Consider the following 14,326-nt stretch of genomic DNA (forward strand, 5'->3'; position numbering starts at 1 on the left):
TAAACATAATTTTTACAATGATGACCATGTTATCTTAAATTAATTAATTCATTTCATTTTCAACCGCTTTTCTGGGGCTGGGTCACGAGGGCAGGAGTCTTAGGAGAGAACCCCAGACTTCCCTCTCCCCAGACACTTCCTCCAGCTCCTCTGGGGGGGATCCCAAGGTGTTCCCAGACCAGCCAAGAGACATAGTCTCTCCAGCGTGTCAAGCGTGTCCGAAATGGATGCCCGAGTCACCTCAGCTGACTTCTCTCGATGTGGAGGAGCAGCGGGTCTACTTCTTGCTCCTCGCGGGTGTCAGAGCTCCTCACCCTATCTATAAGGGTGCGCCCTGCCATCCTGCGAAGGAAACTTATTTCGGCCACTTGTATCTGACATCTTGTCCTTTCGGTCATGACACAAACCTCATGACTGTAGATGAGAGTAGGAACATAGATTGACCAGTAAATCGAGACCAGTAAATCCTGAGCTTTTTGGCTCAGCTCCTTCTTTACCACAACAGACGATACATCGACTCTATTACTGCTGCCACTGCATCAATCCGCCTGTCAATCTCACGTTCCATCCTCACTCATGAACAAAACCCCAAGATACTCAAACTTCTCCACCTGGGGTAAGGACTTTCCTCCAACCTGGAGATGGCTAACCACATTTTACCTTTATCTTATGGTGCTTTCACATCTAGACTTTTGTTTCGGAACCAGTCTCGTTTGCCCAGTTAGCGCGGTTCTTTTGGCACGTGTGAATCCAGCAACTGATCCATGGCAAAACAATTGATCCGAGATCGCGTGAATAAGCTGGTCTCTGCGAGATTTGAAACGAACTGTGGAGCAGATCGACTGTAGTGAGAAACGATCCGAGCGCGGCAGTATCACAGCGTATAATGGATATGTAATGGGCATATACGGCTATATGAAGAGAGAATTATGAGTAGGGCGAGATGTCATTCCTACCTGTAAATGTGCATTTCATATCAAATACGAAAGTGAAAGCATGTTAACTATTAACAAGAGCTGTTTATGCGTTAGAAAAATCCGTAGAGTTTTAAAAAATCTTAGAATCTGTTTATCCTCTGCAAAATAAACCATGAAACTCTGACCTATGTGACGAGAGTTTACTTGCACGTGACTTGTTTTAGCTCTTTTGGTCCGTTTAGAAACTTTGCCGTGTGAAAGCGAACCGCACCAAGAACACAGTGCAACGTTGTAACAACTTTAATCCCTGTTTTCGGAACAGGTGTGAAAAGCACCCTTACATTTGATTGTTTCATTTCTGGGCTTGTATACTGTTAGAATCCCTGAAAACCATAAAGCACTATTTATTTTTGCTTGTAATTTATTATAATTTATGCAGATCCACTGCATAGAAACAGACTTCCTCCCAGTCCATCTAGATTAATGAAATCTTTCCAAATAGAGCTATTCGGTTAATCTGCTGAAATTATATTCATATCACAATACATTCATTCATTTTCCTTCGGCTTAGTCTCTTTTTTTCATCAGGGGTCGCCACAGCAGAATGAACCGCCAACTTATCAGGCAAATGTTTTACACAGCAGGTGCCCTTCCAGCTGCAACCCTGTACATGGAAACACCCATTCGCACATTTATCACAATGTAAATCACAGAAAAACAATATCGCAATGTCAGATTTTTCCGATATAGTGCAGACGTACTGTGATGGATTCAAGTCCTGCTGTGGGAAAGTGTTTTTCATGAGTTTATATTTTAAATTTGATGAAGATAGCCTCAACTTTTTACAGTAATCTCATTTTGCATGCTATGTCGATGTCCTTCTGTCCCTCACCGTCAAAGGCACTTTCTCTAAAAAGATCTTCCCAAGCTAAAACATTTACAGTTGCTGAATGATTTAGTCTACATTCACAGTTTATGTATCTTTGGAAAGAAGACACTCTGGGCTTTATTATCCATCAACTAGTGTTGATATTGCTCAACATGAAAAAAGTTATAGATGCTTAAGTAATGTGAAAAATTGCACCGCACTGAACATATTATTATTTCATAAACAAAGATGTGAAATTTGTTCTGGAACAACACAGAAAAGTAATAGGTCAAAGCCACACATCTCCCTGAGTATATGTTTTAAATTTGATGCTAATATCATGCAAAATGAAATTTCTGGAATTATTTTTTGAGACAATGTCTTGTGATTTTTCTCCTTCTCCTTGTTTGTGGAGAAGCAGTCTGATGACCACTCATACAACACTAATTGTACTAATTGTTTCACACACCACACATTTTTAATCTAAAAAGATAGAAAAAACGGACATTCCCAAAATAAGTGAGCTTCACTTTCGATGGAAATTTTATAGAAAAGGCAAGATATATCAATGTTACTTAAATTTCTTTGAATTTTTTTTATAAACCGATTGACAGGATAAAAATATTTAATAAATGTATAAATTGGTGAACTATTTTATAGACAAGGGGTCACCAAACTTGTTCCTGGAGGGCCGATGTCCTGCAGATTTTAGCTCCAACCCTAATCAAACACACCTGAACAAGCTAATCAAGGTCTTACTAGGTATTCTTGAAACACCCAGGCAGCTGTGTTGAGGCAAGTTGGAGCTAAACCCTGCAGGGACACTGGCCCTCCAGGACCGAGATTGGTGACCCCTGTTATAGACCATTTTGACGGATGTAAACAATAACAATGGTTCTAACCGATTTCCTGTTTTACATTTTGAATTTCTATAGCTTCAGATAACCCAAAAGGTTTACATATTAAACAATGTAACAGCAGCTGTTTAAACATTAAGATATCATTGAATTGCCTCTTGTTACAGCTCTGAAATAGTTTGACAACAAGCAGGAAATGTCCATGGGCCAGTGACATCGCCACATTGAAATGGTCTATAGAAAAATGATCTCAATTGTTAAGTAAACGTTATGAGGTGGCATGATCAATGATGACTACAGTATTATATTACAAGTCTGTAAGTCTTATTTAAGTTGATATTCGGTTATTCACTAAAAATATATAATTTGAATCATATATAAGGCTGTATACATTAAATAGTGTGTATAAAAATGGTCGAAAATAAACCTACAGTATGCAAACAATCTAGCGTTTATACAAATTATTCAAACAAAAAAGATGATCAGGCCTACTGCAGTAAAATATCTGATGTGTACAAGATAGAGATGGTATAAAAATTTAATTGTTTATTTGGAAGTTGTCCAATAATAAACCCGAAACACGTGATTGTTGTCATGCGGTGAACTCGACCAATCGTGTAATATCGGTGTCGTCATCGCAGCTCCTGCAGTCACTCTTCAGATGCTGCACCGGCTGAATCAGTCATTTGATCTCGGAGCGCTGTCACGGTATTTTGATGCCACATGTGATAGTCATGTGGTGTCTGCGCAAAGTCAAGCCGGACAACATTTCTAATCAGCATGCTCCGCTTTAAGACAAATTTCCATCGGTCTGCACAGCGCTGCAGGAAGTCGAACGCACCTAATAATTTGCGTCTTAGAACACGTAGACGAAACACAATGTGTGCAGTCATCTTGCTCTTCGTCATCGAGATCATCTTGCACTTCTTGAAAGATTTGCGCTTTCCGCTGATGTTTTTCATCAAGGATGGTCGTCACTTCTTTCTTGTAAATAACATTTCAAAATGTTCGAGCCTCATCGTCCATCCAAATTCAATATTCCAAAATGCCCATAAAAATAGGTGGATGGAAATGCAGCTACGGTCACTGATTCATCATGTTGTATGAACACAGCAGCAACTGGACGCCACCTCAGATAGTAATGGGCGATTCAATTCATCTTTATTTCTCTAGTGCTTTTTCAATGTAAATAGTGTCAAAGCAGCTTAACATAGAAGTTCTAGTAAACTGAAACGGTGTCAGTTCAGTTTTCAGAGTTGAAGTTCAGTGTGGTTTAATTTTCACTGCTGAAAGTCCAAACACTGAAGAGCAAATCCATCAATGCGCAGCTCCACAAGTCCCAAACCAAGCAAGCCAGTAGCGACAGCGGCGAGGAACAAACACCAATTGACGAAAGTGAAAGAAAATAAAACCTAGAGAGAAACCAGACTCAGTTGGGCACGACCATTTTTCTCTTCAGGTCAAACATTTTGTGCAGAGCTGCAGTCTAGGTGCTGGGGAACGCTGAACGTTCATCGCGGAGAAGGCAATATTGATCTGATAATTTCATACAGTGTTAGTTTTATAACTTGTAATAAGGTTATACAGTGTGAACTCTGCACAACGGGTCTGTGCCTGAGCTGATTTTGATGATGAGGTCATGCACTGTGTTTGAAATGATTGATCAACTTTTCAGGATTTCCAGGGTGGTTGCGTAAACTTAATCAAGGGCTATTGTGTTTTGTTCAGAACAGGTGCCTGTTTAGATTAATGGATAAGTGAGGACAAAACATACTCTTGTCTTTGTTGCTGTGGTGACCTGACAGATGTCCCTTAATGGATTGTTCTGTATTGTGTCGTGCTCTGGGCTATTGAAGAGTTTGTTTGCTTATGCTCTGAGAGTTATTGACCTGCACTGCAGAGCTCAAAGTGAGCGGCTGAAGAGCGGTTCTGAATGCATTTTGATTGTTGTTAATGTTTAAACTTTATTTACATTTTTCAAAAGTTATTATCCTCCTTGTGCCCTGTTTACACCTGCTACACTGAAAAAAAAAAAGATTCATTATATTTACGTAGTTTTACGTATGGTAACTGGTTGCAAACAATTTATATAGGCTGTACAAATTGAATTTAGTCAAATTAAACTTTAATTTTTGTTTAAATTGAACCCATATAAATTGTTTACATCCATTTACCTTTAAATTCAGTAAATCCAAGGAATCTTTTTATTCAGTACTGGTATTAAGAGGCATTTGGTTCAATTTGATGCAATTTAGCAAAAGCTACCATAAAATTAGGACGATTCTAAGGGCCCATGCCGTGCTACTATAAGGGGGTCCAATCAAACATTACCCCACGTCTTCTCAGGGAACCACACTTCTGTGTTCATTAGTAAATCTCCCCTGAAGTCCAGAGGGCACTGTTGTGCAGAAACTCCAAACACCCACAAAGAAGAGACCCCAAAAAATCCGGTAAAGTCTAGAACGGCAACGCGGCCGGCAGGAAGTGCGATATGCACATTAATATAGCAGCATTTTTTTTATGACGCTGTATAACAATAATTTATATTTTTACAGTACTGTGACGGTTGGGTTTATGGTTGTGGTGGGGGTAGGTGTTAAAAAATACAATTTATTGGGTAATTTAATAGATAACATAAATAATACTATGTACAACTACTGTTTTTACATTACTGTGATGGTTGGGGTGGGGGTAGATGTTAATAAAATACAATAAATGGGAAATTTCATAAATAATATAAATAATTCTCGTTAACTTCTGGCCACATATCTGATCTAGCAACAACCAAAAAAACCCCATAGCAGTTCGACAGATTGAATGTGCCTAAAATAACCTGACTAAAGAATCATCTCAAGAATGGATTTATTTCAAATACTCAACTGTATGAAATGAATTTGAAGAAAAAAAAACATGTTGTTAATTGTCATATATTTTCACATGGCAGATTACCAGAAGCACTACCACCCAAAATCCTAAACTGCCGAAATTTATCAACAGCCTAAAAATACATTTGTAGTTAGTTTTGAGTAAATGAAAACAAAATGCAAATGTGTATGTCTGGTGTGTCCTTTATCTATACCGTATATGAGTCTTGTTATCAGCATTGTTGTTTACTATTAACAAATGCATATTAACAATATTGCGTGGTTTTATCGGATATGCTTTTAGTCCACAAGAAGCTTCTATGCTGTAAAAAAAAAAATCCTGGTTGCCTTAAATTTTTAAGCTGAATCAAATTAACCTTATGAGTCCATTAAACTTGTATTATGTTAAACTGAGTTAAAACAGCTTGCGTAACTTATAAAATTAAGTTACATTTTTAAGTTGTAATTTTTGACGGTGTATAAATGATTCTTAAATCTTTTTAGTGCTTAGTTTTTCTTTTTTAAAACACTATTAATTTTTAGCATTTATTTTTTGACTTTTTAACATGTACTAATGAAAACATACAAAATCATAAATAAAACAGTTGAAGAGTTCAGATGCAAAACCCTATACATCCATCAGACCTCTTTTCTTGTAAATGAGCATTTTCTATCAGGCTCCTCTGATTAGATTCAGAAGTTTCATTTTATATGTAATGATAAGGTTATTAGCTAGTAAATAAATAACTTTTTTTTTCAAAAATGTCGCTCTAGCCAATTCTTTTTTTTTTTTTTTTTTTTTACTTTTGCATCAAAATCAGCTCAATCTACCTCTGCTTTTTTTTTTGCAAAACCTCTAAATCCACTTATTGAGACAAGACAATTAGTTGAAAATCACTAAAGATGCAATTAGAGATTATTTTACCAAACATAAAACACATTACACAAACCACCTACAACTAAAAATACATAAATCTGTCAAGTAAATGGCGGTTCATTTCACTGTGTTAACCCCTGATAAACCAGGGAAAAAGAAGGGAAATGAATGTATTAAATCTGTCAAGTGCATTAATCAGTAACATTAAAACTGACATTAGTTAAATCTTAACGATCTGTTGTCATTTCTGATATTTGGGATTTAGATTTAAATGTAATTAGAGCAATGTAAACATTGTAAACTAAGCTTGGTAGATTCAAATAATGTAGTGTAAAACATTGTAAAACATCAATATCTGTGCATTGTCCATTAATATAAAAAGCTTATCAGACATATAGGTATTATGAAGTAATATAAATGATGTACAGTTTTATATATATATATATATATATATATATATATATATATATATATATATATATATATATATATATATATATATATATATATATATATATATATATATATATATATATATATATATATATATATATATATAATATAATTTTTTTTTATTTTATTTATTTTAAATAGCTGAAATTAACAAATAAAACACAAGGTAGGCCTACTGGGCAAAAAGGGGATGCCTGTCAGACAATTTTAGAAGCTGTCATTCATTCATTCTCTGGTCTCAGGTCTTGGTCTCTTGTTTATCCTCATAGAATCCACGTGGGAGAAAAGAACGGCATCTTAACTCTGTCTTTTATGAAACGCAGTTGCTGTTTAATGTATAGTAAATCAGACTCATTCAAAGTAGCGTTATAAATGCATGCTACACTTCTGACTGTACAGTGTGTTTTCTTTTTCTTATAATGCACAGAGTTTTGAGGTAAGGGATGTATTCGTTTGCTATTCAGTGACAGTCAGACAGGCTCATGCTGTTCATCAAACTTCGAAATCGAAAGCGGAATAAAACGCTCTCCTCATAAAAGCTGGCGTATCAGCGCGCTGCTACATTGAAAACATATGATTCGATTCGCGCTTCTTATTGGTACTTGTGATATAGCGGCTTTTGCTGTCAAAGGCAAGTGGCGTTTAGCGGCTTTTGCCAACAAACTGTTATTTCTGAATGCGCTGATGCTGCGATTTGGATGATTAGAAGCAAATCTATTTGTTGATGGTGTACGTCCACGTGCCTAAAGCATTCACTCAATGTCATTAGCTCATTTTAGGCGGAAGTGGCGTTTAGCAGCTTTTGCATCTGAACTCTTCAATTATAAATAAATAAATAAATAAATAAATAAATAAATAAATAAATAATTAAATAAATAAATGCATGCACAAACACATATGAAGGTATCAAAACAATGGTAAAATAAAAGTGATACGAGATTTTAAAAAGATTTATATCAGCTTCCTTCAGAAAACCTATAACAGGATTTCATTAGTGCTTAGTTATTATCTTTTAGTCAAGTAGTGTTTACATTTAACGCATTATAGCTGGACCTGGAACAAGAGACATCTTAAACCCACAGCCAAAAAACTGAGAGGACTCCCAAAGCTTTGAGAACAGATGTCCTGTCCGTGTCCTTGTGCGGCAGCTTAATTCCCAGTGACGTCAAAGGAAACGTTTTCAGTGTCTGACTCTGAACACTGACCGAGAGCTTTGCTGTTGGGGGGTCCGTTTGAGATTGTGCCTGAGATCTATACATATAAGTGTGTGGATGTTATCCTGCTATAGTTATGTGCATTAGTTATGTGTATAGTTATTTTGCACAATTCTTGTGCAAAAAAGTGTACAAGTCATTGTGCATGTCTTTATACACTCAAAATAAAAAAATATTTTTGCTGCTTGTTCAAAATACTTATTTAAAATGAGCTGAAACGACACAATTCAACACACTGTTCCATGAATAAATCAAATATTACTTTAACAGCTAAAATAACCCATAAATACTATGTGCATTGCTTTATGGTATACACTGTACATGTTCAGAGTAAATAAAGATTTTAAACAAATTAAATTTCAACAGGATAATAAAGTACAAAACAATAAAGTCTCATTATTAGCTAGTTAATGCATTAAAAACAATGAGAAATATCTTTATTACCATTATTTGTAATGAAAAAGATACAAGAATTTGGGGGTGGGGGGGGGGGGGTGTTTTTTTTTTTTTTTTCTTCTAACTTTAGTTTTTCTAACGTGTGTGTGTGTGTGTGTGTGTGTCTTTTTCAATCAACTTAAATTTGTAAAAACAATTAGGTTAACTTAATGGGCTTTATGCACACAGACTTTTAATTTTAGCCAGCCAGTCTCAGCGGTTCCGGTGAACTGTCTTTCCATTCTAAAATTGCCTCCTTTTAGATCTGATTTCTTAAATGATTTCAATGGAGTTTCTGTGCTCGCCTGCTAATCCTGACTGCGCTAGCGGTTACACGGTCTTGCATCTCATTTTACACTTGAACTAGTAAATGAATGCTTAAGTCTATTTAACTGAATGTATTGTAATTAAATTACAACATCACAAGGTTCCTTTTACAGCATTGAAATTGAAAATAGTCACATTAGGCTTTCACTGGATGTTTATCATTGACTGAAAAGCACTAGCTGTGCAAAGAGGCCATTGCTTTAAGTTGGGTAAACATAAAAGAATTACAATGGAACCATGCATTTTTTTACATTATTTATTAGTTATTATGTCTATTTAATACTTTTAAAATGTGATTTAGGCATTAAATTCCTTTTGTTATTGTCAATACATTGACTTTACATCAGTTAAATTAACTGATGTTAACAAATAGAACTGTACTGTACAGAATTAACAAACAATAGTCGATAAATAGTCAGAGTTTTCAATATTGAATTTTCAAGGCCAGATAGCCTTGAAAATGTTAAAGGTCCCATGAAATTAAAGTATTTTTTCAGATGTTAGTATCAGTATTGTTAGTTTTTAGGATATATATAAGCTAGTGTGCTCTAAAACAGTGCCAATTCCAGTGTTTCCTCTAGGATTTTTTCCAGCTGTGGCAGCAGGCCTTTTTTACACTGATCTACCAACTACCTGTGCCGTTATTTCAATGACAAATGTCATAAGCGCAGTATTAGAAGTCGAGATCACATTGATGTAATAGCCTACGAGCATGCGAATCTCTTTGCTTGCGCGTTGATTTCCTCTGCTCATGCACAAAACTTCTTGCACGCCCCCTCAAATATACGCTGCTCAAGCGCAGGTCTTCTTATGCGCTCTCAAATAAACGCTGCTGAAGTGCGATTTAGTGCGTTTATTTAACAAGTATGTCCCCAACATTCATTAAATTTACTAGGAATATTGATGAATGTCTCCAATAGACCTACAGAGCAGTATTAATGCGTCCTGAAGTAAAGTGAAACGGCTATACGTCGTGTTTGCTGACCTCATGCATCACGCACCTGTCAGTCAGCCAGTCAGTCAGTCAGCACGTAACCTTAAAGGGTTAAACAAATAACGTACAGCACTACTACTGTTACAGAAAAGTTCACTCTGTTATAATTCACTTACCTTTTAATATGTTTTGGTGCGATTTATCACCCGCTATTAAAAACAAAACCGACTGAATGTTTTGAATGAGAAGCTGTAATGTAGCCGTGGCGGGATCAATTTTGGCATGGCGCCCCGCCATGGAAGAATGAATGTAGTGGAAACCACGCAATTCACATTTATCAGATATAAAACAGATATAAACATGTAAGGCTTTCAGTATGTCATTTCTGCCTTAATGAATCAACAGTTTCATTCACATCACCTCATACTTCAGTTTCTCATCAAATCTTCTGACCAATCAAAAGCTCTCTAGTGTCTGGCATGCCCCACCCCCTTCAAGACACTGCACATTTGATGTGCTTGAACTCAACCACTCTCACTGGCAGAGTGGTGATAAAACAAAACCCTATTAGCTGTTTTTTAAAAAAAGGGGAGGAGCTATCCAGTGTCCCGCCCATTTATTATGTTTCGGTTGAGATTACATCAAACATCGAATAAACAATGCACGTTTCTAAACACTTCACTGGATCTTTAACAATCGGAATATTCTTGAAGTCAAAATTATAAATAATTATACACAATATTTTGAAGAAAATCAATGTTGTGGATGTTCACTATCATGATGTATTGAATATTGGTGTGTGTCTATTTTCTAAATGTTCTTGTATGTTTTCTATCTAGGCATGTGGTCCCATAATATGACGGTGCAGGACTACCAAGATCTCATTGACAGAGGCTGGAGAAGGTGCTGATATATTTCCTCACTTACTGTCTGACTTCTATTGAGTGTTTTATAATATCAAATATTCAAATCATGATCATGTGTTGCTAAGTAGTAGGTTGTTTTTGCACAGTGTGTTAGTGGGAAAACACTTTGACCGATGAATAGCATGTGGAAGTCCTGCAGTGTAATGAGCTTAAGAAAGTGACAGATACACACTGAGCTCTCTCACAGACAACACAATTGAGTTTTCAGAATCAGTTTTATTGCCAAGTGTGCTTCACACACACAAGGAATTTGTTTTGGCTACAGAAGCTTCCAGTGTACTTAAAGTGACAAGTTACCAACACAAGATAAATATGAAAAAAAAAAAAATAAATAAAAATGATAACATTAAACAGATGCGGTTAGTTAAGAGACCTGGATGTTGAGAGAGCTCCACACCGAAGTGGCCATCCGCGGCGCCATCTTGATGATTCACACTGTCTGAGCTTCTTGAAGAAAGTGGTATAAACCAACATCAAATCACGATTTAGATCAATTTTTCTAGATGAGGTGAGATTTATATTTAGTATAGAGAGTCCAAATTATTTGCTTTTTAAAATTTTTTCAAATATTTCCCAAATGATGTTTAATAGAGCAAGGAATATCTCACAGTATTTCCTTATAATATTTTTTCTTCTGTAGAAAGTCTTATTTGTTTTATTTCAGCTAGGATAAAAGCGTTTTTAAAATTTTTTAAAAACATTTTTAAGGTCAATATTATTAGCCCCCATAACCAACATTTGTTTTCGATTTGTCTACAGAACAAACCACTGTTATACAATGACTTGCCTAATGACCCCTAGTCTCAAAGGCTACGTTCACACTGCAAGGCTTAGTGCTCAAATCTGCAAAAAAATCAGATCTGAGAAAAAAATCTAAGCTGTTCACGTTGTTGTTAGAAATGTGGCCAGTATCAGATTTGCAGTGTGACAGATCATGGTCCTGACCCGCATGCACAAAAGTACAATTACGGAGGGCACAGAATGTCTAATTATGCACACAATGTATGAAGCACGTTTTCAGATTATGCTTAATAAGATTACTGCTCTTTTCACAGACAATCATGGTGTATTTCATGTGCTGTAAAGGGTTGTTCAGCTACTACTAATGTGTATTTCACCATTTGAAACCTAAAATGAGTCTCTTGTGGTTGAAAACACTGATCATTTGTGATTTATGACAACCGCGGTGCGCGTCTTTTTGACCACCGGTGTAGTGAACTCATCAATGGTTAATGAGCAGCCGCAGACTGAACTGTGAAGGGGCAGTTGGTTTATTTCTGTCTGCAGAGTCATTTTTATTTTATGTTTGATATCAGAATCAGAAAGAAAGAGCTTTATTGCCAGGTATGTTCACACATACTAGGAATTTGTTTTCATGACAGAGCTTCTACAGTGCAACAGGATTACAGAGACAGGACAAAAAACAGATAATAAATATATATATATAAAAAAAAAAAATAGAAGTAAGTAGTGAGTGCAAACATACAGATAGACAAGTGTATGTACGTGTTTATTACTATATACAACGTTATATGTGCAGCTGTTATGTGCAAATTGGCATGTAAAGTGTGTTGTTAAATAAGTGTATATGTGTATAAAAGTTTATAGCAAGTAGTGATGTTGGTTTCACAATTATTATCATCAAGTGTTCATGAGATGGATTGCCTGAGGGAAGAAACTGTTTCTGTGTCGGGCTGTTCTGGTGCACAGTGCTCTGTAGCGTCGACCAGAAGGTAAAAGTTCAAAGAGGCAGTGTGCTGGGTGTGAGGGGTCCAGAGTGATTTTGGCAGCCCTTCTGCTCGCTCTGGATAAGTACAGTTCTTGAGGAGTAGGAAGGGTTGTACCAGTGATTCGCTCAGCAGTCCGAACTATTCGACGTAGTCTTTGGAGATCGTATTTAGTAGCTGAGCTAAACCAGACAGTTATTGATGTGCAGATGACTGATTCAATGATGGAGGTGTAGAACTGTTTCAGCAGCTCCTTTGGGAGGTTAAACTTCCTCAGCTGACGAAGAAAGTACAGCCTCTGTTGAGCTTTTTTGACAATGGAGTCAATGTGAGTGTCCCACTTCAGGTCCTGAGAGATGGTGCTGCCCAGGAACCTGAATGACTCCACTGCTGCCACAATGCTGTCCATGATGATGAGTTGGGGGAGAGCAGGGGGGTTTCTCCTGAAGTCCACTATCATCTCCACTGTTTTGAGCGTGTTGAGCTCCAGGTTGTTGTGGCTACACCAGACAGCCAACTCCTTAACCTCCTGTCTGTAAGCAGACTCGTCACCGTCCTGAATGAGGCCGATAAGTGTGGTGTCGTCTGCAATCGGTGTAGTCGAACTACCATATGCCTGGGGAATGAGTTTCGTTGAGATTTTTGCCCGACACGATGAGCACGATCGATTTCGGGGGATCTCTCAAAAGCGTCCTCTCCAAAGAGTTTAGTGAACATTGATGACATGAAAGTTACTGGAGTTTGGCCCTCCGAGCCCTCTGGTATCCCGATGACTCGTACGTTTTGCCTCCGCGAACGGTTCTCCAGGTCATCCAGCTTAAGTTTCAGGTCAGCGTTCTCTGTTTGTAGTATTTTGCACAGTTTCTCCACTGCAGTCAGACGGCCATCAGAATCAGTAAGTGCAGTTTCAATGTCGCCGATCTTTTGGGCTTGTGTAGACAGGTTCGTTTGTAGTGTGGACACTGCCGAACGAAGTTCAGATAAGAGCTCAGATCGCAGTGAGGAGATTTCAGAGCGAATAGTGGATGAAATTAATTCCTTTAATGAAGCTGGTGTTATCTCATCCTCTGCTTGAGCTGCAGCGCTAGCTTTAGCATTAGCTCCCTGTTCGCTCCCCTTGTCAGTCAGCATATCTACGATGTTTCGTCCTGCTTTCACTGATTTCTGCATTTTTCCTTAAAGTCGTACGCTCAAGTTCACAGTTGGATAGATTTATATACCAAAATCAAAACTACTGAGAAAAGTTAGATAAATGTACACAGAGCGACTTCCAACCACGTCTACTCCATACGAGGCATACCGGAAGTCCCTCGAGTCATTTTTATTTTACTTCTACTTTATTTTACTGATAAAATAAATAAATCAAATTTACGGTAAAAAATCGGCAGCTGTGGTTGCCAGTAATTCATTGTTAAAAATACGGTACAGACTGTTGTGAATTTCTAAGAAGAGCCCAAAAAACCAGGGAGAACTTTCGGTTGTCTTCAAAGCAGAATCTTTTAATAAGAAGAACTCAGCGTGGCTGTGGCGTCATCGAAAGAAAACTCTCTACTGTACAGCAAGCACTAGTTTTTTATACACTTAGAACAAAGCATGCAAATCAAGTGTTGTTTGTCGGCAGGATAAACTGCCTTTTCAAGCCTGATCTCATCAGCATGCAAATCTGCAGAATGGATGAAACCTGCCCAGCTACTGACCACATAAAAGGGGTTTCTTAGAACTGAAGGGTTCACCCTAAGACAAAGGCAGAAAACAATGCACTTAGAACAATAGACATAGCCATGATGTGAAACTGACAATTTGCATTACTTTGGAGACAGTCAGGGCTCAGCAAAACCAAGACATTTTAGAGTCTGTCGCACCAGTTATATATATATATATATATATATATATATATATATATATATATATATATATATATATATAT

The 14,326-nt window shown here is 37.0% G+C and overlaps 1 protein-coding gene across 1 annotated transcript in view; it reads left to right on the forward strand.

Annotated features, from left to right (window-relative positions):
- The window catches only part of LOC130240010 (arginyl-tRNA--protein transferase 1), a 125,991-nt gene that overhangs the window by 6,229 nt on the left and 105,436 nt on the right, over positions 1-14,326 (forward strand). The window contains exon 2 of the mRNA XM_056471426.1: positions 10,586-10,649. Within this exon, the coding sequence (XP_056327401.1) occupies positions 10,586-10,649 (64 nt within the window). The remainder of the gene's footprint in view (positions 1-10,585; positions 10,650-14,326) is intronic.

Source organism: Danio aesculapii, chromosome 13 (genome assembly GCF_903798145.1).
Source record: "Danio aesculapii chromosome 13, fDanAes4.1, whole genome shotgun sequence".
In the NCBI taxonomy this organism is placed as follows: Eukaryota; Metazoa; Chordata; class Actinopteri; order Cypriniformes; family Danionidae; genus Danio; species Danio aesculapii.